At 37.6% G+C, this 27327-nt stretch overlaps 1 protein-coding gene across 1 annotated transcript in view; it reads right to left on the bottom strand.

Annotated features, from left to right (window-relative positions):
* Abca13 (ATP binding cassette subfamily A member 13) overlaps positions 1-27327 on the bottom strand; it is a 423614-nt gene that overhangs the window by 89099 nt on the left and 307188 nt on the right. Inside the window, exons 49-55 of the mRNA XM_048786593.1 lie at positions 25006-25060; positions 23478-23655; positions 20368-20483; positions 15067-15223; positions 9999-10252; positions 5912-6104; positions 2237-2346 (exon numbers count right to left, since the gene is read on the bottom strand). Coding sequence (XP_048642550.1) covers positions 2237-2346; positions 5912-6104; positions 9999-10252; positions 15067-15223; positions 20368-20483; positions 23478-23655; positions 25006-25060 — 1063 coding nt within the window. The remainder of the gene's footprint in view (positions 1-2236; positions 2347-5911; positions 6105-9998; positions 10253-15066; positions 15224-20367; positions 20484-23477; positions 23656-25005; positions 25061-27327) is intronic.

Below are 27327 nucleotides of genomic sequence, written 5' to 3'. Positions count from 1 at the left end.
ACACAGAAAAGAAAACAAATGGACTACACTGAGACAGAGAATTTATATATGAACCTTTTAAGCAAAATTAAAACACAAGATACCACTATAAAGGACTATTTAAAACACGCAAAACATGTCAGGCATGGTAAGGTACACCTGTAATTCCAGCAGCTTGGGAGGCTGAGGCAGGAGGAATTTGAATTCAAAGCCAGCCTCAGCAACTTAGTGAGGCCCTAAGCAACTTAGTGAAACCCTGTCTCAAAATTTAAAAAAAAAAAAAAAAAAACATAAAATGTTTTGGGGATGTGCTCAGTGGTTAAGTGACCCTGAGTTCAATTCCTGGTAATAAAAGAAAAGAAAGAAAGAAAAAAATAAAAAATCAGGGAAATCATACAAAAGATTAGATTTCAGCAGAGTATGTAACAAATTCCTATATTTATAAGTAATAAAAAAGTTACAATACACACAAAAGGTTGAAGGATATAATTGCAAATGACAGAAAGGAAAGGTATGTAACAAATATATATGGGAAAGGTACTCAAGTTCATACAGAATCAATGAATTGCAAATAAAAGGGAGATTGCATGCCATCAATTTTAAAAACTTAAACTTTTAATCATAGTTATAGAAGGGGATTGTAAAATGTATAAGTGAAATGAAACAATCTTTTAAATCTTATCTGAATTGGAAACATATGTCTTTCAACATAAACAACCACACTTATACACACACAAGCAGACACAGAGAAAACATAAAAAATTAGTTGTATGGGTCTTTAAATTAAACTGACAGGAGATATGCAAATATCAATAATGGATTTTAGGGAAAATTTTTCATTCTCCTGACACAACCCAGTCAGACAATAAATATTTGTTGATTTGAAGAAGTACCTAATTGATGGGTGATAACATTTCTGAACCTGTTTTTATTCAATTACTATATCTGAAGCCATAAAAAATTAAAAATCTAAAGCACATTTTCTCCAAATCTATGTAAAAATGATTCTCTGATCCCCAGTACACAGATTATGAAATCAAATAACTTCATGATAACTTGGTGGATAGTCATATAATGACATTCAGAGAATGCACAGAAAACAAGCCTTTTGTTTTGTAATTTCATAGAACTTCAAATGTATCATTAACTTACAGTGAGTTTGCTATAGTAGGAAAATAAAAACATCTATGCCCGGGGCCTTGCAGCACAGAATTGAAAACAGACTAGGATATGGGGACATGCACAGGGGTGCACATGGGTGGCTTGTGGAAAAGGAGCAACTAGAAAACAGCTGTGAAGCTAAAAGTATTAAGAGTTTAGTCTGATATTTAGCCAAGTTTCCTATTAAGACAATTTTAGAACAGGAATCAAGTAGCAAATCCAGCCTCAGAAAAGTGGGGAGCAGGGAATCTCGCTTTGTAGAAGAAAGAAAACCACAAATGTTAGTCCTGATTATAGCTCAGGAAAGAGGAGGACATGCTGCTATCACATACAGGCAGAAAGAGGAGCAAAGTCCCCAGGTCTCAGAGGAAAAGCTCCTAATTGAGCACACAGTTCAGAAGAAATTACAGAATCAGATGCTGCAAGAAAAGAAAAGGAAAAAAAAATTGTGAATAGCATGCAGAAGTAACACTGTGTGCGACTCTGTGTGTGTGTGTGTGTGTGTTGCCTGAGCTCATACAGCTAGTTGGACTGGCATAGCTTCAAGGCATGCATGGTGCCCAGTGACCTCACATTTGTATAGAGAAGGTAAATTCAAGTCTTCCCCACTTCCCCAGATGCCCCTGTTTGAGTTTTCAATGTGTGCACTTCTCCCAGTTCAAAGTTGTCAGAATTCCCTGAAGGACAGGTCTAGATAGCAAAAAGAGGGAAACCATTTGGCACCTTGTGATCACTCTGTCTAGTGGGGACATTGCAAGATTAATCCATAGGATAAGCAAGAAGAATCAACCCTTGGCTATTTTCTCCTCACCTGAGTTACATACAGACATCTCAACTGCAATCTGGTGCCTCTCAGAGATGTCTTCCCTCAGCTGCTTTGTGACAATACCTCCCTAACCCTTTGCTCTGGCTATCAGATTTCAGTTCCATTATGGACACCCTTACCCTTTTGGAGAAGTGGTGATTTGAAGATAAATTTGGAGGAAAATTGTGCTTTCAAACTTTATTCCACAGGGCAGAAAGAATGTGGGGTTTCTCAGGGCTTGATTATTACCTGCTTAGGCAGAACAGCAAAATGATTAAATCTTAATCTTACCCCATGGGAGCCCTAACGACAGCGTGTCCTGAACTCGGAGGAACTTCACCATTCAAAATTTTGAATGTAGTGCTCTTCCCAGCTCCATTCACTCCTAAGAGTCCAAAGCACTAAGGAAAAAATGAAGTTAAATAAAGCAGATTAAAAATAATGATAATGACATTATGCATTTTCTTTGAGTCCACTTTGAAATGACATTATTAATGTGTGATATTTGTAATTTTAAAGAATCACACATTGTAAAGCACTTTATGGATTACACAATACTTTCAAAATCATCACAGCACTTGATTAGTATAAAAACTATAGCATTCACTTATAGACAAATAAATTCATATATGGAAAACTTAAGAGAATGAGAAGTAAATGCTAACTATCCCAAATTATGCAGAGATGATAGTCTTTGAAAGTCATATCTTTGTAGAAATAATTATGCTCTTGATATTCATTTCTGTATATTCTAAAATGATTTTTTTTTAATTTAATTTTTCACTCTCCATATGTATATTGCTTGTAGCTATATACCTTCCTTGAAGAGTACTGAAGAGGTTACAAATTCGTTCCTAGCTCAATGCAAATACTGACACTCAGAAGATGACCCTTAGTTTTATGCTCTTAACACTCAATCAACTTATTTCTTGGTCCAATCCTATCATATATTCCATGTAAAAATTGGTCTTCTGGTTCTTTTTTCTAGATGTAGTCTTGTGCCTCCAGGTATACTCTGTTTGAGAATTCAACATGGTGCCTGAGAATCTGATTCTTGCCCATCTCCTTCCCAGACAGTTTTTGAATGAATCCGTGATTCTATCTATTTTCATATACTGGCTTCTTGGCTTCTGGGATCTTAGAAAGTGACTGCTTCTGGATTTCTGTCAGCATGCCACACCCAGCTATCACAGAATTCTATATCAGGCCTCTGAATGCCACTGTCTGAGTCGCCACCTGCTTTAATTACCATATTTCTCCCAATTACCCATATCTGAAATATGGTTTTATCTCAGTCCAGGCCTGTCCCATGTCATTGATGTCGGTCAGGCCATAGCTGGGTGCTCCAAGGCACACCACCACCCGGCCAACCAGATGGTATCTCTGTTTAAAGGCTTAGCCATAAAGCTACCTTTGAAATAAATGTTCATAGCAGCACAATTCACAATTGCTAGACTGTGGAACCAACCCAGATGCCCTTCAATAGATGAATGGATAAAAAAAAATGTGGCATTTATACACCATGGAGTATTACGCAGCACTAAAAAATGACAAAATCATAGAATTTGCAGGGAAATGGATGGCACTAGAGCAGATTATGCTTAGTGAAGCTAGCCAATCCCTAAAAAACAAATACCAAATGTCTTCTTTGATATAATGAGAGCAACTAAGAACAGAGCAGGGAGGAAGAGCAGGAAGAAAAGATTAACATTAAACAGATACATGAGGTGGGATGGAAAGGGAGAGAAAAGGGAAATTGCATGGTAATGGAGGGAGACCCTCATTGTTATACAAAATTACATATAAGAGGTTGTGAGGGGAATGGGAAAATAAACAAGGAGAGAAATGAATTACAGTGGATGGGGTAGAGAGAGAAGATGGGAGGGGAGGGAGGGGGGATAGTAGAGGATAGGAAAGGTAGCAGAATACAACAGTTACTAATAGGGCATTATGTAAAAATGTGGATGTGTAACCGATGTGATTCTGCAATCTGTATTTGGGGTAAAATTGGGAGTTCATAACCAACTTGAATCTAATGTATGAAATATGATAAGTCAATAGCTTTATAATGTTTTGAACAACCAATAAAAAAATAAATTAAAAAAAAAAGAAATAAAGCTCTCACCATGCAACTGTCCTTCTCCTCTCCTTGCACATTCTTTAAGATATAAAGCACTATAGACACTACCACTCATATATCTTCTAATCCTATCCTGCCTTGGGACAAAGCTTATGCTGTTGTGTAACACTGTGTGTGTTTATGATCTTTGTTTTTCTACCCAGTTAGTTATTTCTAAAGGCACAGGAGCATATCTCAGTCATTTCTATTTTCTGAAGGCTTTTACAAAGTACTTCCCAACTGGGTGACTAAACTGTAATGCTCATAAAAGCTTAGCATATAAAACTTATAATAATTCTCATTGAATGTCTCCAAAAGCCTACATGTTGAAGGTTTGGTCTCTAGTCCTTGGTGCTATTGGGAAGAGGTGCAGTCTGTTAGGAAGTAGGGCCTAGTGGATAGTGTCAGGTCATTGTGCGTGTGCCCTTGAAGGGGATGTTTGGACCCTGTTCCCTTCTATTCCTCCTTCTTTTGCACTTGGCCATGAGTTGAATGATCTTTATTCTCTATGAGCTCCTGCCATGATGTAATTAAGCCAACTCGGGCCCAAAGTTAGGGGTCAATGAGTCATAGACTGAAACCTACAGAACTGTGAGCCCAAATAAACATCTCCTCTCTTATAAGTTAATTATCTCCCCTGTTTTATTGCAGTAACAAAAAGTTGACTAACAAAAAGTCAAATTTATATGGCATCTCATATCAGATACATAAATCATCATTCTTATGAAGATTTTCAAGTTTTTCACTTACTCCTTAGCTTAAACCTACCATAGAGAGGTAGCAGCAAATTAATATTGATTTTAATTAATTTCAAAACAAGGGTGAAAAATGTTCAAATAAAATAGGTAAGACTGCAGAGCCAGTCTTAAAGCAGTAGAAAGAATAGCTATAAATAAACACATCTTTACCATTCTTCCTTTTCTACCAGAAATCATAGTCTTTGGTATAAGGATACTCCCAGAATGCTTTAGGCTGTGCTCTTTGCCTTTTTCCCCCTCAGAATACTCATATCTGAAATGTCTATTCTCCTCTCACAGGCAGGGAATGGGTGCCAATCAGATAACAATATAGCCTACTTTGAAATTCTCAGGAGCTTGGAACAATATGCATGCAAGGTGCTCTTTTATTTTTAACAGTTAATTAAAGGTAATCATTTCCAGAATTGATTTCCCTTTATGCATTAAGTACAAATCAGGTACAATTTATATGGCTTCTGTCAGTTCTGATTAAAGATTTCTCCTAGAATTAATGCCATAGCCATGAAAAAATTTTGCAGCTATTGCAATGGTGTATGAAAAATATTCTTTGGTTTTCCAGAGTAGTATTTTATTAGTTGGGCTTAACTGTACACTTAAAAAGTATTTAAGTCAAAGTGAGAGTAAAATGCAGTTTCCTTTATTAACTATAATATACTTTCACTTAATAAAATGATATCCCAGAGCTGGGGGTGGAGCTCAGTGGTACAGGGCTTGCCTAACATGTGTGAGGCACTGGGTTCGATTCTCAGTACCACATAATGATAAATAAATTAAAGGTACTGTGTCTATCTACAACTAATTTTTTTAAAAAAGACATACCATAGTCCAAACCATACTTAAAACTACTGAGTAACATAAAATTTAAAAAATTATGAAATAAAACAAATGTTATCAATCAACAGTGATTGCACTATGGAAAGAGCCAATTGACCCTCTTTTTGGTTTTTCACCTATGATTGTGAAAATTCCTGAAATTTAAAGGTTGAATATAGCCATGATTTCAGCTATTCTGAGAATATCACAAGCAGGTCAGCAATTAGAATTATACAGGTTCACAACAGAAAAGGACAAAAAGAGAAGCTTTGCTACCTCTCCTCTTGATATGCCTAAACTAATATCTTGCACAGCCATAGTCTTCTTAAAAAAGCTTCTATAACTTTTACTGAGGCTGTTTAACACAAGGATGTCTCCACTGGTCCTTCCTTCAAGCACCCTCATTTCTTCCTTTTCAACATCTATATCCTTGGAAGACTTGACTGTGCCTTGGAGAGAAGAATGACCCCTGGAAAGATAAAGTCAGAGTCAATTCACACTTAGGAAATTATATTGGGATATTCTATAAGAGAGATTATGAAAACAAGAGAAAACACCTTCAGATATCTATATCACCTTCAACCAAAACACCTTAATCTTGACATCCTGCTTACTGATTCCCAGCAAGAGTTAATTTTCATTCCCTAATTTGAAGGAAATATACATGCTACTAAAAGATACTGAAATAGATTGATACTCAACTAGAAATAGTTTTTTAATTTTATGAATAATAAAGTAAATCCAGACCTTACTAAATGCAAAAAAATGCCATCAAACTATATCAACTTTTATAGGAAATAGCTCATTTAATAAAATAAATTATTAAAACGTCCAAATACTATAAGTTTATAGTTTAAGTTGGATTGCATATAAGGATTGTATTGCTAGCACATCATACAACATCTTGCAAAAAGTATTCAATAAGTATTTTCCAGATGAATACAAATTTAATTATCAATTTCTAACCATTTCTCTCTAAATCTAAGCTGCTCTCTTTTCTTTATGGTTTTCAATCTGATGCATTTTAATTTTCAAGTAAATTTCAATTTCCCCTGTAAACTGTAATATGCCTATATTTTAATGATTAAATAGGTACAGACCACTGAGTAAATATTATACTAACACTAATTTCCTGCTTTTCACAGGGCAATATTTTTATGGAATATGTTATCATATTGTTATGGAGGAAAATGGGTGAAAGGTAATAGGAGCTTAATTTTGCAACCTTGCAATTCTCAAACTATTTTAAAATAAGAAGCTATTAAAACTCAATGAAAATATCCACTGCCAGTCCTCAGTCATCTTAACTCTTTTTTCTGTATTTTTTTCCCAGACCTGAAATCACCTTTTGGCAAAAATATATTTCACACTTATCTTTGATGATTGATAGCTAGACATTCAGGAGTGTATATTATATCATTAAATAACATTCTAAAGCATGAAAAATGAATCAATGCATATAAAAATAAGAAAATCAGTTACTCAGAAGGCAATTATTGATGAGGAAGGAATATCAAAGGTGTTAAATATATTCAATTAATCTGAGAGGGGGTTACATGGGTGTGCACAATTTCTAAAAATCCACAAAATTATACTTTCCTGCTTGAATGTCATTTCCCTGTCCCAGGTGAAAGTCTGTTTCTTGATCTGCTTTGCCCTTCAAAGGCCTTTTCCTACTCTAAAGGATCAGGCCATCATTATGCCATCCTGTCTCCAGATGATCTCCACACAACCTGTGGTACTTTACAGATACCTCCTGGGTCTCAACCCAGAGTTACTTATCTCAGGGTACCAGGAAGGGACACAGATGTGCACAACTGTTTAATCTTCACAACTAATTCTGGTGGCTGGAGAACAAGTGAAGAAGATTACTTCTTGTTGGGCCCCCCCTTCCAACAATCCACAATCCTAATTCATTCAACTGCACTCAGCAATGTGACCCTCAGACATCTTCCAACTGAAAATCACAATAAATGGTATCTTTATCAAAGAAGAAAGATCCAGATGGACACTAGATATGGCAGAAATTTGCAAATGCTCCAGCATACCTAATATCTGGACCACATGGCTATTCTGACTCAGCCAGCACAAAGGACACAGAGAGCACACCCCATCTCCAGAAAAAAAGAAAAAGAAAAAGAAAGCAGGAAAGAAATCCCCAAACTCACCCAACCTGGATGATGTTGGGCTACAGCTGGATGCTAACCAAGACCTGAATTCTTAGCAGACAACCAGGGGTTGCGGAATGGAGCCAGGGTGTGTTAGACGATGACAGCAGTGAGGCGGGCTCCACACTCAACATCTAGCACCAAGGTTCTAGTGACAGATTCACTGCTCAGAATGGGGAAAGCCAAGTCTATTCTGTTCCTATTTAGAGCGCATGGTCTTATTCTCTTCCAAGATTCAACTATGGCATGTATAATTTTCCTATATGCTTGTATTTAAGCAGAGATAATTGATATAAATACTACAGAGGTGCCCCATAGATTTTAAAAAAAAGGATGTTATAGAAATGCTGAGATGGGTCAAAGTATTTTGGGAGCTGAGCAGAGGCAGGAAGAGGTGTTGGATGTTAAATCAGACAGGTGCAGGTAATATGAGGCAAACATCTCTGTGGTGATGGCGAAGGATCACAGATAGCTTTACCGGACATGAGCACCAGAGTTAGAGGTGCTTGTTAAGAACCTTGGAATGTGCCTTTTAAATAATAATTAGTGACCCCATTGGATCTGGATTTAAATGACAAAAATGACAGCATCTCACAGTCATTGAACTATTTTGACAGATATCTATAAAGGAGCATCAAGCAACTGGTAACTAAATTAGATTAAATTTATTTGCTCTGTGACATTTATGCAGATATAAAACAACAAAATTGACTATCTACAGTGAATATTAAAGACAAAATTCTTTTTTTAAAATTTTGACACAGGGTCTCACTACATTGCTTAAGGTCTCACTTAGTTGCTGAGGCTATATTTGAACTTGCCTCAGCCTCCCGAATTGCTGGGATTACAGGTGTGTGTCACTGGGCCCAATTAAAGACAAAATTCTAAAATAAGGTTCAACTAATACTTACACTTTACAAAATAAACATAATCCAGAGGTTGTGTGTGTGTGTGTGCGCGTGCGTGTGTGTGTGTGTGTGTGTGTAACCCAGAGCCTCATACCAGGTGAAGCAAGTGCTCTACCACTGGCCGTATCCCCAATCCAGAATGTCTTTTCTTTTAAAAAAAAAATCTTTTGATAATATAGGAGGATGAAGCAGCTGAAATTCTGCCAAAGGGGGGCGGGGTTTACATTACAGGTTTTAAAACAGACTGTACTATTAAAGGATATCACAGCACAAACTGTATTTGTACAGCACTCTACTTCAAATTGAGTCAGTTTTTACAAATCTGCAGATTCCAGAGTGATTATGGCCAAATTCAAAAGAGCTTTGGAACTTGTAATCAAAATGGTTCTCTACGTTAGCAGCTCACATGGGATATGTGAGGAAAATGCATCATGAAATGACTGAAAAGGAAAACATACATATATGAAAATCACCATAAAATATTAATAATGTTAGTTAGCCTTTATAATATTAATAGGTTCTCCAGTAACAGGATCCTAACAATTTCTCCAAAATGAATCTTTCCCTTAAGCAGAAGTCAGAGGGAAATAGCACTGGGAAAGAGCAGGTCAATGGATTCAGGTCATGCAGGAGGAGATGCATCATTGAGGACCTGCACAAGAAAGTACATTTCTTCCCTATGTATCTCAAATGTATTATCTGACAATAATCTTGACTTCTTTGCAAAGTGGGTGTATGCGTATGTGTGTTTGTCTCTGTGCATGTATATAGACTAAAATACATGTCTATACATCTATCTAATCTGTGCATGGCACTGACTTGTATTCTAACTTAACAAAGATGAGAACACAACAATAGAAGGAACTAGATTGGGTGAAGGCCATGCAGTTATCTCTGCTGAATTTTCATACTTTCCTGCTTCCAAGAGTTAATGGCATTTAGTCATAAAATAAATTACTTTATGGTATCAACCAAATTCACCTGAGGAACTACAAAGTAACAAGGAAATTGAGCAATTTCAAAGTGGAAAATACACGGAGACAACTAAATAATTGGAACGATTATCTCACCAGTTGGCACTTTATCTTTTGAAATTCCCTTTTCCTGGTGTTGGTGACTCAACATGAATCAAAATAAAAAAAGAAACATAATATCTTATTATAACCATGCATAATACTGATCAGACACTTTTCTTATCTTGCAACCTCCAGGCTGGACTTTTTTTTCTCCCTTTCTTTATTCAAAAGTCACTGCCATGAGAGGCAAAGCCCTTCAGAACACACACACCTTGACCACTGCAGAAGGTCCCAGTGCAGTAGGATCCTCAAGAGGAGAAGAATTGTGCCCTGAGAGGCCAATATCACAAAGATCCAGCCCAGGAAGTCCATCTCAAAGGGACTCACATAGGAATCAATGCCGAAGTTGTGGGTCAGGTCATATTTGATCTGGTTATAACAGAGTTCTATCAGTCCTTGACCCAAGCAGAATTGAGGGAAAATAGTGAAGACCCACTTGAGGACATCATAGATATTCTGTAAATTCTGCACAGAGAGAGAAACAAACAATAAAATTAAAAGCTATTTCTCTTTGATAATGTATCCATAACTTATTTTCCTCCTTTGTTGGAGCTGTGTCCCAGGTTTCCCTATCCCAACTACTCAGGAGCATCCTCACACAGCTATCAAACTAAAGAAGTTTACTATTCAGATTTTGGATACAATGGTATTTGCCTTGCTCGGCTTTACCTGCTTGCAACCCATGACACCTTTATTCCTTTTCTCTCCTTTAGAATAGGAATGCCTATCATATGGCTGTCTCACCATTATATTTTGGAAGCACATAACTTATTTGGTTTCAAGGGCTCAGGGTTCGAAACAAAATTGCCTCAGGATGAAATATAACTTTCAGTTTCACCCATACCTGATTCAGGTGGTATTTATAAATGAGACTTTGGACCTTAGATTTTAGAGTGGATGCTGCAATAAGTTAAGACTTTAGGGTTGGTGAGATGGAATGAGTATATTTTGCATGGGACAAAGATTTGAACTTTGGGGGCCCAAGAGCAGAATGTTATGGACTGAATATTTGTGCTACTCTCAAATTCATACTTTGAACATTGTCAACACTGTCAGTGTGACACTGTTAGACATGGGGCCTTTGAGAGGTAGTTAGGTATAGATGAAGTCATGAGGGTGGAGCTTTCAAAATGGAATTAATATACTATGAGAACATCAAGGGACAACAATGCTCGCTCTCTCTCTCTCTCTCTCCACCCTTTCAGGACACAATGAGAATGTAGCCATCTAAAAGTCAATCACAGGGTTCAATGAAGAACCAAGTCTAAAGTCCCCTTGATCTTGGACTTCTCAGTATCTAGAGCTATTGGAAATATGTTCTACTGTTTAAGCTATGGTTTTTGTTACAGCAGTAGGAGCAAACTAAGACACATGGGTAATATTAGTAGTCCAAAGATGACATGAAAATTTCAGTGAGTTGGAAATATTAGGAACTTGTGACTGTGAACACTTAAATAATATGCCAAATGTCTAGTTAATTCTTAACACACAATAAACATTAAATATATGCATCATCATTATTAAACACAAAATTGAGTGGTGCCACAAAAACATGTATAAGAGGTCAAAAAGATCCCAGAGCAAATAAATCAAATAAGATAGACTGTATATCTGAACACAATTTTAAAACAGAATATAATCTAAAAATTTTAAATCTCTCATACATTCTGTTCTTCTCGTTACTATCTGGTAAATGCTAATTTTACTTTTAAATGAGATTAAACTTATTATACTGTTAAATCAATTGTCCACTAAATGCTTTTGGCAAATTGTTATATGCTTTCAGCTTCATTGGACTTTATCATATTTCATTCTCTCAATAAATATACAAGATTTCTTCAGTTACCAATGAAGAAACAGTCTCAAATGGTGATTAATATATGCAAGCCACACTCATTAGGGCCAGGAATTGATCCTGACCTTTCTAATCCAAAGAACAAGGTCTTTCCACTAAGGAGCATAGCCTTTGGAGAAAATTCACCAAAATGCTGGTCTGTTCAGTTGACATTTAGACTCAGTAAAGCTATCTGAAAGTATTTAACCCAGAAAGAACACATTAACTGGAACTACCAAACCCTGCAAATACAATGAAGAATTAGACTTATATTTTACAGTCTTTCACTACTCTATCTAAAAATGAACAAGTTTATTTTATAAGTCAGGGAAAATCATCACAATATGTTATATATATATTTAAAAATGAACTTACATAATTGTCAATGCATATTTCTCACTAGATAATATACAGTTTTTCCCTTACAATGCAAACTAAACACTTAACTAAGCTAAGTATAGCCTTAAATAATGTGTTTTTGAGCTACAGCAAATTTAATAACAACTTTTTAAGGCATTTACTATCATAATATGATTTGTTGTCTTTTGCATGTAGACATGAAGAAAGTACAAAAGCTTCATTTAATTCTTTCTTAGTTTTTTCTTGACTGCTACTAGTTATAAATTTTGATCAGTCCTAAAGGAGCTTATTAATTCCACTTTTCATAAAACTATATCCCTGGATCAATTAATGTACCTCATGAAAAGATTTTATATTATTAGTGTTAGTATAGGAACAGCAGAAGAGTGTAGGTTTTAACTCAGGAATTGGTAGGTAATTAAGGAAATGACATACTAATGGTGATGACTTTATATCTCATTTTAAGGAATTCACAATCATCTCCATACAAGTATGAACAAAGAAGTATGAACACTGAGTTAATAGAGAGTCCACGCATTTGAGGGGTTGTAGCTGCATTCATGGACAAAGGATCCACACACAGTGTTCCATTTAGGATATGTAGAGACTGATCACATGACCAGTCTACCCAGAAACAAGCACCATTATTTTTAATTCCACCAACATCCTTCTGGCCCCAACAGGAATCCTTACCAGTAGGAGAGAGAGAGATCCTAAACTTTCTTGCACTAGAAACTAAAAGCATAATTTTATCAACTACGATTTGATAACAATGAAAAAATATCACATCAACACTATAGTTTATATGCATGATGGTTAATATGATATTATGGTTTTGATATGAGGTGTCCCTCAAAAGCTCCTATGTTAATACAGCAATGTTGGAAGGTGAAATGCCTGGGTTCTGAGAGCTACACCTAACCAATCCATTCTAGTTTGGATGGGCTAAGTGGATGTTAACTGTAGGGCATGGCTGGAGGAGGTGGGAACTGGTACCACCTTAGTACCCACTGAGGATGGATTCTGCCATGAAAGGGTTCATCTTCCCTGATGGCCTTTCCCCTTTCTATCTCCGCTTCCTGGACGCCAAGAACAGATATTGCCCTTCCACCAAGCCAATCTGCCATAATATTCTGCTTTACCTTGGCCCCAGAGCAATGGAGTCACCTGCCCAAGGTCTGAAAACCATGACCTCAAAATAAACTTTTCCTCCTCTCAGTTCTTCTTGTCAGGTATTTTGGTCAAAGCAACAAAAAGCTGACTAATACATACAGGTTATATTAGATCTTATGACTGACCTGAGAAGTCAGTTGCTTTTTTTTTTTTTTGGTTTCTTTCATTAAATCTGTAAGATCATATTGTTCCATGACTTACAAATGAATACTTTTCTTAGAAATCAATACTTGAATAATTGTGAGTTTTTAAGACAGAGAATATCAAAATAAAGAGCAAAGGAAAAGAAAGACATAAGAAAATGTAATAAAATTGTTCTTGTTGCTTATTACCAATTGATTTAGACCAATTTTATTTTTGCAAAAATAGTATCTATTAGCTAGCATTTTCTTTAGGGAGGCAATGATGTTTATAATTGGAAGTAACAATGTGTTTCTACCTGCCATGCTTTTAGACTTTAATGGATGAAAATGTTCCTGGCTAGTTTCCTCTATTATCTTGTCCCCTAGAATTGACCTGAATTCTGAGTTTCTCACCTTTGGGATTGTTTATTTTGGGTCGGATTTATTTTTTACCACAATTCCTATGTATTCCTGATGGCACATGTCATATTACAAACTGATAGAGGGGGAGGAAAATTGTATTCTGCTTCTGCTGATTTCAATATTCTTCTCAAGCTAATGCCAATTAATTGTTCTGAAAGCTTTATATTTAAAGGCTAGACATATTAACACAGATTACTGTCAAACCAGATCTGTAAAAAAATCACTGAAATAGATCATTCCCCTCATTGAATGTGTAATGGATATTTACATACTTCACTGCTTCTGCACAAACATGAGGCACAATAATAAAAAATAATATTGGCCATCATTCAAGAGTCTGCTAAGTCTGATCCAGTCATGAGGAGTAAAGCCGCCTGATCAGGTAGGCATCAGTTCTTGTGTCATTGGGAATGATACCAACAGCACATCCTTCAACGGGGAGCTCTGTACCTTTCTCAGGTGATTTCCTCAAACTAAGCATTAGTCAAACCCTGGGAACAAATGAGAAATCAAAGCTCATGTGAACAGCAGGAAGCCAGAAGGGAACAGTGTGATCAGAGGTGAGAAAAGAGTGCAGAAACAAAAAGGATTAAAATATAGGGTCAAAATAGAGCACAAGGTCTGAAGTCTACACCCATTGGTCATACATGGGCTGTCAGATGGCTTGAAGCACAGGCCAAGAGTGAGGAGAGACAGGAGAGAAGGGGAATGGCAAGGAACAATTGGAATGTGTCTACAGAAAGCATTCAGTTTGACCTAGACACCAATTTGGATGTTTGGAAAGTACCCTAAAAGGTCCTTGCTAATGGGAATGGCCTAATGAAGAGAAGCATTTTTCTATTTCTTAGTAGAATTTACTGTTTTTTATTCATTTAGTAAAAACTAAATTAGTACTAGGGGATATAGGAGAGAAGGCAGAATCCATACAGATGTGTTATGATCTGAAAGTAGGGTCAGTTGCTGTGGCCCATCCTACACTGTAATGTCCAACCACTGCCATGGTGACATTGTGACAAGGCACTTATCAGTGCATTCACTCATCCATCATTAATCAGTAATTCACCATTGAACGATCTCTAAGAAAGACACCAGGTATGCAGCAGTGACCATATTCATAGATCTGCCTTGGCTTTTGGAACAGTTGCAACTGTGCATCCTTTGTTCAATTATCACCAACCCAGCACATGGCTCTTATAATGCTACAGATGGGTTTTTAAATTAGAATGCATTTCTTTTTCTGGAATTTGAAGGCAGTGGATACTAGCACATTTCCATTGAATTGCAGTAGGAAAAACAACAAAAGACACATGCATCCCTGTTCTCCTTTCACTCATGCCTTCAGAAATGACACATTGCCACTGACTGACCTGGGCTTTGGAGATGATGGCCAGGATCCGGGGCATGGTGGTCATTAGCATGGTACACAGACCAAAGATAAAGTTCAATGAGATGTAGGAGATGAAAGCCACATCTGAACTGGAGAAGATTCTGGACATCAGATACATCCATGGAAGTGTTGCATATCTGAAAAACAGAGTGGAAATTTATATGTATTTTCCTACATTTATTTTTATAATGACTGAATTATGGATGCAATTTTACTGGCCTGGTAAAATTTTTCTGTACATAGTTAACAAAAATACACTTCATGTAATATATCTCATGGTCCCCAATAGACAAAGCACTCTTCCTGAGGCTTCTAATGACCCTGAACGTAATGGAAAGAGCACTGTGTATGTTGGTTAGGAGCCTGACCTTCCAGCTTTGGGACCTGGGGCAAATCAGCTGACATCCCCCACCACCTCTTCCTGCAATGGGACACTTCTCTGTTCTGTGTCTCATCGTTAAGAAATAATGCTTGGGGCTGGGGTTGTGACTCAGTGGTGGAGTGCCTTCCTAGCATGTGTGAGGCACTGGGTTTGATCCTTAGCACCACATAAAAATAAATAAGTAAAATAAAGATATTGTGTCCATCTATAACTAAAAAATTATTTTAAAAAAAGAAATAATGCTTATTTGTTACAGTGAGAATTGAAAAATAATGAGAATATGAAAAGCCACTAGTGCTCTACATAAAAATAAGGCATAAAGATAAAATCTGAAAGTTTCATGTACAGAATGCATATTCATAGTAGGCACTATGCTGTCACTTCCACAGTGTCCTCTACTCCTCCACACACACCCCAACAATGTGAAAGGTGGATCCTCCTCTTCCAGGTAGAGCAACAAAGAGTTGACACCTTTATCAGACTTTCAGAGCTGACCATACATGAGTCTGGCACGGGATTAATTTCTGAACATGCCAAAACTGAGTAAGAAGGAGTATTGCTAAATACTGAGCCCTGGAAGCAGTCCCTGTGAGTTTCTGATGACATCTACATCTAAAAATCCACCCTGTCCCTAAAATGAAACCTCTCATTTTCTTCGTTTTATCTCCCACAGTCTTAAAACTGAGTTTCATTCATGGCCAACTTTCTTCTACTTCCTTCTGTTGCAGCAAAATGGTGTCATTGTATTGCACACCATATTAAAGGAAACTGGCACTTCGAATGATAGCTCCAAATATCAGCAGAGAAGCTACTTATCATAGCCTTTCCCATAAGCTTCATACATCCAGAGTCCTTGTGTGTTCTCTGTACACTGAAGGTAAACACATCACTGTTTTCTTATAGTGACTGTTAAACCTGAAATACTTCAGTACCTTTAAATGACTAAGCTTTTCTTAATATGTTAACTAGTGAGACTGAAATGATGTGAGATGTCAGGGCTTCAAGATGGTTACTATCTTAGTTAAACTTTCCTTTTCAAAAGAAATCTGTGATACCGGAATGTATTTCTGGGCTAAAAACTACATTCTCTTATTTTGGAAAATATTTGGAATATTATATATAAAATCATATAGTATCTCAGAAACTTTACTCTATAGCAGTCTGCATCCTAATTTGAACTTGATGAAAATTATTTGAGCACATGCTGGAGATGAGAGCCATAAAACAATTGTTCTAAAATACTTGCTGTATAAAAGAATTAAGTTAAACCAAAATAATTACCAAGAGAGAAACTGTGACTTCTCATTTCTTCAAACTGTCAATATCTGTCTGAAATAAATTACTACACAGAAGAATCAACCCCTACCCCCACTCATATACACAACTTATCTATATTTTCTCCTTTGTTGTCTCTTCTGGGGCAAAAATCAAGTGCTACCTTCTGTTATCTAACTTTGTTGAGAAGCAAATAAAATCACAGTATTGAAAGTATTTTTGCAACTGACATATAAGCAATAGCAGCATGTGAGTCAAATTTGGGGGTAGCTTTAATTGCCATAAAATTTGTTCTGGGAGTGAACAAAAAACTGTCTTAACTTAAAAGTACTGGTTCAAACTCTATATTATAGAACAACATGTAACAGATTGCTTTTCTTTTCCACATGACAGACTTCATAATAGCCAAAAATAACCATTTTGGTCCGCATATGCCTCCACTACAAAAGACCAGATCACTCTTTGTTCCTTGTAAAACATGATATCCAGCCAGCTCTCTCTATTAAATTTGGCAATGTGGGGTTTAGGGGAATTGGGGAAAGAGGCTCTGCACTGAGCATCTGATGTGGTCAGCACTGCGCAAAGCACAGCAGAATCACCACCCCCTTTGATCAGCATCCCTGCAATGGAGGATGAAATCTAAGAATGTCTTCCTCCAATCTATTGGAGGGACTAATCCTCACCTGGAAGCTAGGCCCTGCTCCACTGAAGATGGCTCAGAATCTGCACTTTGTTATTGTTACATAAGGTTTCCATACTGGGTTTTGTCATTTAAATATTTGACAAGTAGATCAAAGCATTGTCTAAGAAAAGTGAATCAGAGACAAAGACATAGTCTAAATGATGCCACCAGGGAGCTCCTATTGCTACATTAATGAGCAGCCTTTGAGAGTGGCTTTCAGACAGTGATGATTCCACCACATCACTTTTTTTTTAACTACATTTTCATTAGTTACCTTTTGAATACTTGGTTGAAATGAACATATTAGCAGCTCAAATCCCCTTATCTTTTGCATTTTTTAAGAAAAAAAAATTGAATTGACTTGTAGAACATAATTTATTGAGGGGGGTGAACCCTACTTTGGCTTTTTCTATTCCATGATATTTTACTAAAATATAATGTATCATTTTAAGGATTTTAGAATTTGCTGGACATTGGTGTACTGCTGAGTAGTTTCCTGGAATTTATGGCAGGGTATTGTTATCACATCCCCGCTTCGAAAACTGACCCTTTCCCTACTCTGCATGAATTTCCCAAGACACCAGAGAGGATTCTGTGACTTCATCCTCATAATCATTCAGCACCAAACATGCCCCAAATATATTCTAGAGTTTAAATTTTTCTTATACAAGCTAGACTATTTTTTTCTTTCAGAGAGTTTTAAGTGTTATTTTCCTCTTTTTAATAATCCCCTTCCATCAATTTTTACTTGAAAGAAAAAGATAAACACTGTGACTAGGCATTTGTGTTTTGTTATCTCCTAGAGAGCATCTATTCATTTATCCCAGCTCTTATTTTCTTAGAGTCCAACTCATTGCATGGCCCTCCCTCAATCATGGATGTATTCTGAGGTTCCAGCTTGTTCTGTGACTCGGCCTTCCTGGAGATTGTTCTTGGGCTTCTGGTACCTACAGGTCCTGTTGGGGACAAGAGTGAGTCACCTCTGCATCCTCACCCATAGATGGCTGGGTACGCAGGAGATGCAGCTCCCCAGACTGAGTCTCTCTCTGCTCTGTCACCCATAGTAGTGGGTCACTGGTCTCAGAGTTTCACAGTGGGGTGGCTGTGCTCCAGTGAGGAAATAATGACCTTTTAAATCTGGGTTAGTCTACTACTAGATGTTAGCTCATGAACTCTTTTGGGCTCTACTTTATTGGAACTTAGTCCAGATAGCAAACACAGTCTGACTTATCTTTTATATCTTCTTATTCCTGCTAACCTAAGAATTCTGAACAGGAAGTTTGTAATAGAAATCGTTTATCAACAGATCTGTGAGTCTTTAAACCTCTTTTTAAAAAATGTTGTTCTATACATAGGGAGAATTCTTAACTTGGTGCAAATTCCTAAAGGAGCTCATAATCAAATTTATGGTTAATAGAATTTTCTTAAAATATGTTTATAAGGAAGCTGGGGATGTGGCTCAAGCGGTAACGTACTTGACTGACATGCCCAGGGCACTGGGTTTGATCCTCAGCACCACTACAAATAAAATAAAGATGTTGTGTCCACTGATAATAAATATTAAAAAACTCTCTCTCTCAAAAAAAATATGCTTATAAGAATTTCTAAACATTGACCTTATATTTCTTAATTTTTGAAATCTGTTTCTCTAAAATTCAAAAATCATTTATTTTTTGTTAGTAAAGTCCATTTTACTAACTCTATAAGACACATGACTTATGTACTCAATGGGATCAACAAACTAAAAATAAGGCCATATACATATATAGTTCTTTATATTAATTGAGCTTAATTTCAAACTGAATATAAAAAAAAAATGTCTACTATAGCATTTTTTATAGCAGAGGACATCATACCTCCAAAAGAGTAAAATAATTCCAAGAGTAACAATAATAGCTAAAATTAATTTAATTGGACTCTGTACCACTCATTAGCCAAGCTGTTTGCAGGAACTATCCAATTTAATCTTTCCAGGAACAGAATTTGAGTTTTACAGGGAAATATTGAGGCTTAGACAGAAGAATTTATATTTCCAAGGCCACGGTATTAGAGAGTAGCAATATCAATATTCCTGTTGCACTTTCTCTTTCCCCCTACATATCCTTCCACTTATCCATCCATCAATTAATTTATTGATCCATTCATCTGATAATGATGAATACTTCTTCAAATAATTCTTCATCACCTAATTAGATGTTCTAAAAAATCCTGAATCACTGATATAAGAAGTATGTAAAACTCATTTTAGTTGTAATCTTAGGCTTAAATTAAAGCTGAATGTTTTATTTCAAAATAGCCTTGAATTACGATAAAGTAAGTACATTAATTATTTCCCTATAAGAAAGTATCTGTAAGCAAACACATATGCTGGCCACATAAGACACATATTTCTGATATCAGATAGGCATTATTTAGGGTCCACTCGTAATGATCCTGATTAATGTACATATGAGAAATTTGTACAATGATTTTCTCTTTATGCGATTTTTTCTCTGAGAAAAAAGTAATCGAAGTCAGGCAAAACATTTTCCAACTACTAACGTTATAGGAGAGGGAAATATATGCCAGACAGCGATTCACAAGAGAATCTCCTCAAATGCAATTTCAGAGCTAACTGGATTATGTATTTGAGCCCACGATTAATGTCAAAGTGAGAATAACAGAGAATCCATTTCCCACTGCACAAGTTTGTCAAACAGCTTGAGGGCCTTTCTGAGACAGGGCCAATGCCATCTTCATTATGACCCTGTCACCCTTCCTCCCTCCACGGAAGCATTCATCATCTTGCTCAAGCTTGTTTGTTCAGCGTCCCTTGTAGAAGCAACATAATTGCTCAGGAGGAGAGAAAATCATGAAGCCAACAGCAGGTTCAAAGCCATCCTGAGGGTTTTCTCTTTCAGAAAACAAACCATAATTTTGCAGCAGTGTTTCTCATCACATACCCGAAAAGTGCCAGCAGGAGGGCTGTGGCCGCCAAGTTCTCACGGAAAGTGAAAGCTGTTAACTGGAAGGCCATAATAATGGCGACACACAGGCAGACGGAAACCAAGTAAAAGATCTGAGAAAATAAAAAGCAAAAAAGGGAGACGTGTTGCATCAGTTGGTCATGTTATATGTATCATTAGCTACTTATCTCAAATGTTCCTGTTAACTTCTGCTTAAACATAGCTCCTACTTCATATGTTGTAAGACTGGTAGTATAATTTGTCCTAGAGAATCAGGACAGTCACTGTTATGGGCTGAATCATGTCCCCCCAGAATTCAACTGTTGAACCCCTAGGACTTCTGAATGTGACTGTATTTGGAGACAGGGCTTCACAGGTGAAGCCTGGTCCTATGTGATTGTGCCCTTATAAGAAGAGGAAATCAGCACACAGATACACAGAGGGATGAAACCACGAAGACACAAGAAGCACCATCTACAACCCAAGGATAGAATCCTCAGAGAAACCAACCCTGCTTGTACCTCAGTTTCAGACTTGCAGCCTCCAGGACTGTGAGAAGATAAGTTTCTGCTAAGTGCCCAGTCTGTGGTATTTGGGGGTATGGCAGCCCTAGCAGCCTGACAGGGTCAGTTCTACCCATCTTCTTTCAGAAAAGTCAAGGAATCCAGTCACTCTCCAAGAACAAGGCTCTGCCCACATGTAGAATGAAGGGCAGACTCCTTGTCCTGTCCTCCTACATAGCCTTCCTTTGAGGTACTTCCACAGGACAACAGCCAGGGTGCTTCTTGGGGGCTCTCAATACCCAGTACTTATTCTTTGGGGGGGGGGGGCTTCTGGCTGCAGAGCTCTTCTCAGTGTCACCCATGTGACATGACATAATTCATGCTTACTTTTCAGATCTCAGCTTAAACTTCATGTCCCTCTTTGTCCTCCCAATTTAAAGTTATCCTCCTCCCTATTGCCCCGTTTTATTTTCTCAGGAAATTTAGCTATGAGCCCCTTCTACCTGGTACATTTATTTTGTCGTTTTCTGCTGCTTCCCATTAGATTATAAGCTCTATGACAGGAGAGATATTCTCTAACTTTTTCATGACTTTAGTATCAACAAGTATGTCCATTTGAGTAACTAAAATAGCATACCATAGCCTGAATGGCTGATAAATAACAGAAATGTATTGCTCATGGTTTTGTAAACTGGGAAGCTCAAATTCATGGCATCAGTAGATTTGTTTTCTGGTGAGGGTCTGCCCACTTTTTCTTCATAAATGGTACATTTTCGCTGTGTTTTCACATGGTGGAAATGGAAAGAGATCTCTCTAAGGTCCTTAAATAAAGGCACCGACCCATTCCAGAGGGTTCCACCTACATGACTAATCACCTCTCAAGGTCCCACCTCCTAATACCATTACATTGACTATTGGGTTTGAAAGTTGGATTTTGGGTGGAAATTAACATCCAGACATACTTTGACACATAGAAGGTCAAATGAATAAAATATTTTATTCATTTATTCTATTCATCTAATGAGTCATCAAATAGAATGATCAGGGAATGAATGCATAAAGGTAGAAGAAACAATAAATCAAGAAGCTAATAAATCCTCCCTATCCTGAAACTCCAAAGAGAAATATTATAGGTAAATAAGGCCTCACATTGAGTGTGAGGAATAAAGAGATTGTCAATTAAGGAGGTAGCAAAAGGAAAACCCTAGGGTTTGGAAAACTTTGGATGCTCTCTGGTGTCTCCTGGTCTTATGACTTGGTTCATCTTCCCTTTCTCTGGGGATGGTGAGTCCATTAGACACCATGAATGGGAGACATGGAACAGAAGAGTGACTCTTGGCCACATGTGATACTGCACCAAATTGAACAGGAGGTAAAAGCAGGCACTGAGCCTGTGCCATACCAATCAGAAGTATGGTCCTGGATGAACCATTTCCTCTCTCCAGCCTTCAAGAACCCCTTGGTAAAGATGAGGGCATCCAAGGACCAGCATTATTCAGTCTTGTTTGAGATTCATAAATTACCTTGGGGTTCTAATGAAAGGAAGACCTCAAAGACCTATCCACACCCATAGAACACAATCTTGCAGGTGGGCCCTCGGGAATCTAGAGAAGTGTCTAGATGGTTACTACCACCAAGTAGGTTTGGGGAAAACCCTGATTGAGGTGAACTCAGATGTGACCTGCATAAACTGTACTTTTAAAAAAAAATCTAGATTACATGATCAAAAAGAAACAAATCTGCTAAATTCTAAGCCAGTTCAAAGGAATAAATACTACATAAGAGCAACATGTTAATGCATCAGATTCTGCACAAAATAACACAGCTGTTATAGAACCTAGTTAATGGCAAGTACTCAGCAAATGTTAAGCCTGCCCTACTCCCACAGACATAAAATTTCTCAAATCATAGGATGAGTCATTTATGAAGGCACGAGGACAAAAATATCACATTCCTACAAAAAGGGCAATGCCACTCTGTAACAATGAAAGTGACTACTGACCATCAAAGAGCACTTCTCTCATAGAAGATGCACTTTCTAAAGCAAGATAAATGTCCTCAACTCTAGGGAACAGCTCAACAATGCATCTGTTACTGTCTTCTTTGGAACTGCAGATAATGATCAGGAGGGTTTCTGCTGGGAAACTGAATTCCTGCAAGAAATACTAATAACTGCTGTATAAACTAGGGAATGGAGCTCAAGCCTCAGTGGGGGTGCTTTTAAGCATGCAGATGACAGATCTTTACTATTATTATTTATTAATCACCTCATCACCCACCCCTTCAAGAGTGCATATTACAGGAGATTATTTATTCATTTCCCTAATAAGAAACTTTGCATTTCTGGTCAGGCTCTTCATTTCCCAGCCTGAGATTCCTGAGTCTTTGCCATATGAAGCATTCCTAAATGACAGATAATGACCAGTAAAGGTGACTTAACCTGAAATGCTCTCAATAATAAAATGATCCCTTCTTTTGTGGATAGTCCCCACACGCCCAGGTCTCCTCTTCCTCACCCTCACACACACACACACACACACACACACACACACATTGAAGGGATCACTAGCATAGAGGTTACTGGGATCTCATCCCAAATCCTACCATGTCATACAGGAAGTGAGTGAACCAGTAAGTCCTGTAGCCAAGGCCACTTATGTGCTGCAACCTCTTGGCTCCGGTCACTCTGTCCCTCACCACAGAGCTACCAATTGATGCAGACAGGATAGAGAATCCCAGCACAATGCAGAGGGCAACACCACACTGGCGGATGCTCTCCAGGCTGTAGGCAAAACAGAATAGCTTGTCAGATTTAGAGGAAGAACAGGAGTCTTCTTTCTATTAAAAATCAGGGACGATAATCAGTTAGGCAGACTATCTAAATATAAGAATTCTCTCATTAAATCCCTGTGACCAACTTTGGAGACATGGATTATTGTTCAGAAGCTAAAAGACATAACTGAGAATTATAAAGTTGAGGAGCAATTACAAATGAAAGACATGCCCAGGGCGACATTCAAAATACAGTGTGGACTTTGCCTACATTGGGATTTCTTTGTTCTACAGCAGCCCCTGCCAAGAAGGGGCATTTGCATACCTTGCAGGCCCATCTCCAAATTTAGTTACTAAAACTACCAAAATAATTTTACAAATGGTCAAGGTCTAATCATACACATTGCACACTATCTTGGGCACTTTTTACAACTGGAATACTACTCTTGTTCTTTTGTCCAGCCATGTGCTGCCTGCTCTCCTCTGTTCCACCTCTGGGAACAGCAGTACACAAATGATCTTTCAGGTGTCCAACATGATGAAACCTTTCACCACCAAACATCCGCTGGGCCATGCCTTCTTTTCCAACATGTCTTGTTCTATAAAAGATGTCAACTAGCCCACTCCTGGAACTCTAGGCAGGTGTCAGAGACTGTTAAAGATATTATCCTGAAAATCAGTATATGAATGAGAGGACAAACTGCAACCCATCCTTTCTGTGATGGTAATGATTTGAGGAGAGAATGCCAATTAAGCATATTTTATTCTCACCTTGGTAGGTCACAGCAAGTGCATAAATAGTATTTATATTTATTATTGAATTTTAACTAAAAGTTTGTCAAACATGATATGGAAAGGGAGATGGAAGAAAAAAAGAGAAGTTGGACAGAACTATATCTTGTAATAAGACAAAAGAAACTGACATTCTGTACCTAGAAGAGCTGGCTTTAACACCTGCCCAATGGCTCCATGCCCCATTGGGACTGTGAGGAAAATCTCACATGAGAACTATCCAGGGAGACACTACTATATTCACCTATCTGAATTCCACATTTATGATGTTAAATTGAAAAAGTGTCCTTGAAGATGTGCAGTCCCATAAGCTGTGGGAAACACATCCCCTTAGGATGATTTCTGCTTAAAAATATAGCTGCATGATATTCTCATCCATTTTAAGCTCAGTCAAACCACTGACCCTTTTAAAAATCACTCTTTGCAAAGAGATGCCCAGGCCCTGTGCCACTAACTACATATGCCAACTTCTCTCCCAACAAATGTCAAAAAGGGATCAAAATCACCACTAAGAGACTCAAACATATTCTTCCATACTTGGGGCCCTCCCAGCATTCCTTCAACTCACATCTTGTCTTCATTCAGCAAGGATCCTCCATATGGGTGGCTATAGAGTGTAATTCCTGTGAACAACATATTGAAAAGTGAGCCTTCTGTTGCATGGTGACACACAGCCCACCTCCAACCCACACAGAGTCTCCTTGCCCACAAGACATCTCCCGTCTGCTTTATCCAGGCTTCAGTCCTTTAGTAGCAACAAAGGGCAAATTCTGTCATGTAATTCAGCTAATGTGCACTGGGATTTTTGCATTGCTGCCCTGGTTAAACATAACTAGGATGTAGTATAAATGCATTATATGTCAGGTACTATGCTCATGTTATATGTTATTGTTAAGTGTTGTAAGTATCTCAGTACTGAAGGAACATACCATTCATATTTTATGGTGAAGAAACAGACTCAGGCTACATAACAATATGCAGAGGAGGTCATCTGATAGAAACCAGGTCAATATTCAGTTTACATCTAGATCAAGCCGGATCTAGACAGATAGAAAACTCAAGCATTTCTTTTTCCTTGGTGCAATTTCTATTTTGGAGTTGTCCTTGGCTTTGTTTGCTTTCTCAGGCTTGTACATTAGTGCAATGCCAGCAGCCAATGTAGAGAAATTGCCATAAAGTTTCAAGTAAAAGGATTTCATTTAAAAAGTTGTTCATAATATCACACAGCATGGTATCTCTTCTCTAGCAAATCCCAGTCGATACTATATCAAGAACTCCATAACTTCAGGCAAATGGTTTGTGTTTCATCTTAAAGACACTGTGAACTATGAGAGTAATTGGGCTTCCTTTTTCTAATTGGTTGTTTTAAATGTTTGTAGATAAATTGTGGCTTGAACATGGAGACCAATGCAGTAAACACAAAATCTTTGCTCTATTTTATGTAGTCACTCCTGTTTTTTCCTTTTCTTTTGAACTCACTTTTAATTAATCCTGTTGTCTATATTTTGCATTCCCTTATGGGGGAACATCAAATTCTTACTAAAGCTATCATGGAGTATAAGTAAACATAAATAAATTAAAAGGTACAGTGATAAAACAGACCAAAGTGCTCCAAAATCTCAACAGTTTTGCCGCCAGACACCTTGAGTTCTGTCTGTTTACCACCTGTTCTCTTCAACTTGACCAGCCTTTTTATTTCCTCCATTGTGGACTCAATCGTGCACTAAAGAAAGCTCTGAATCATGGCAGACAGAACAGTGGGAGCTAATGACCCAGCTAGTCTCTTGTACAGTTTCCAGAATAAGTTCTCTGATTATAAATTAATATTGTGCAGATATGCTGTCCTGGCTCCTGAGGCAGGGGTGGGGGGTCCCATGTCTGTTGTGTGGATTCCCAGAGCATTACAAACAGCTGCATGGAGAGGACTCCTTGTCTGTCTGGACCACTAACATTCCCTACTCTTTCTCTCCCTTGTCTGTCTTTTGCTGAATGTGACTTCTATCCTTACTCTTTATAGTATTTTCCAGTTACCATGCTTTCCAGCAAAAGGTCTGACTCATAGGCAGCAAGCCTTTCATTTGATGAGGAGTCTGATAGCGACCAGATCTACCAGGTGGTCATATAAAAGCCAGCAGACCTTAGAAGTGCTTACACGAGGGGAGATTCTGCCAAGTGTGGCAGGTGTCCCTTTGAGTGCTGCAGAGAGGGGGAGTATAGTTGCAATGTTGTATGATATTCCAGAGTCTGGGTACGAATGAGAGTATTCTTGATTAAAGTGAACTCAGAAAAGTGTGGTTAGCCCATGAAGATCTGGAAATCATGTCATTTTAGAAACGTAAGAGAATACTGGAATTATTCAACTAGAAAATACACACACACACACACACACACACACACATATCTGGGGCAAGAGGAAGCTAGGAAATGTCTTCAGATAGCTAAAGCATCATCATAGGTCAGAGGAAACAGGTTGGGTCTATAATGTTTTGGAGGGAGAAGTTGGTCCAAGGGGGAAGGTTGAAAAATATAATTAATGAAAGATAAGATTAGAGAATGGGAAGCTCAAATTCTAGGGAAGAGAGAGGACTGGATATTGAGTTTAGTTGTGTAGGCAATAGCTTCCTTAATCATAATAAAACCCCAGTCAAAATTCTGCAAATGAAGACTCAATGGAGGTCAGGTTAGTGAACAACTAGATATCCTGGGAGGGGGACATGGCCAGATTCCTTGAGTTGAGAGCATGGAAGCTCTGCAACTTTTCCAGAACTTTTGCCTTATGCATCTCTCCATTTTGGCTGCTCCTCTTGATTTTTATCCTTAAAATAAAACTATTGTAAGTGTAGTGCTTTCCTAAATTCTATGAATTATTCTAGCAAATAATCAAACCTGA

The sequence above is a fragment of the Marmota marmota genome, unplaced genomic scaffold (assembly GCF_001458135.2).
Source record: "Marmota marmota marmota unplaced genomic scaffold, marMar, whole genome shotgun sequence".
In the NCBI taxonomy this organism is placed as follows: Eukaryota; Metazoa; Chordata; class Mammalia; order Rodentia; family Sciuridae; genus Marmota; species Marmota marmota.
Note: the sequence above shows the minus strand (reverse complement) of the source record. Positions and strands in the feature narration are given on the sequence as shown.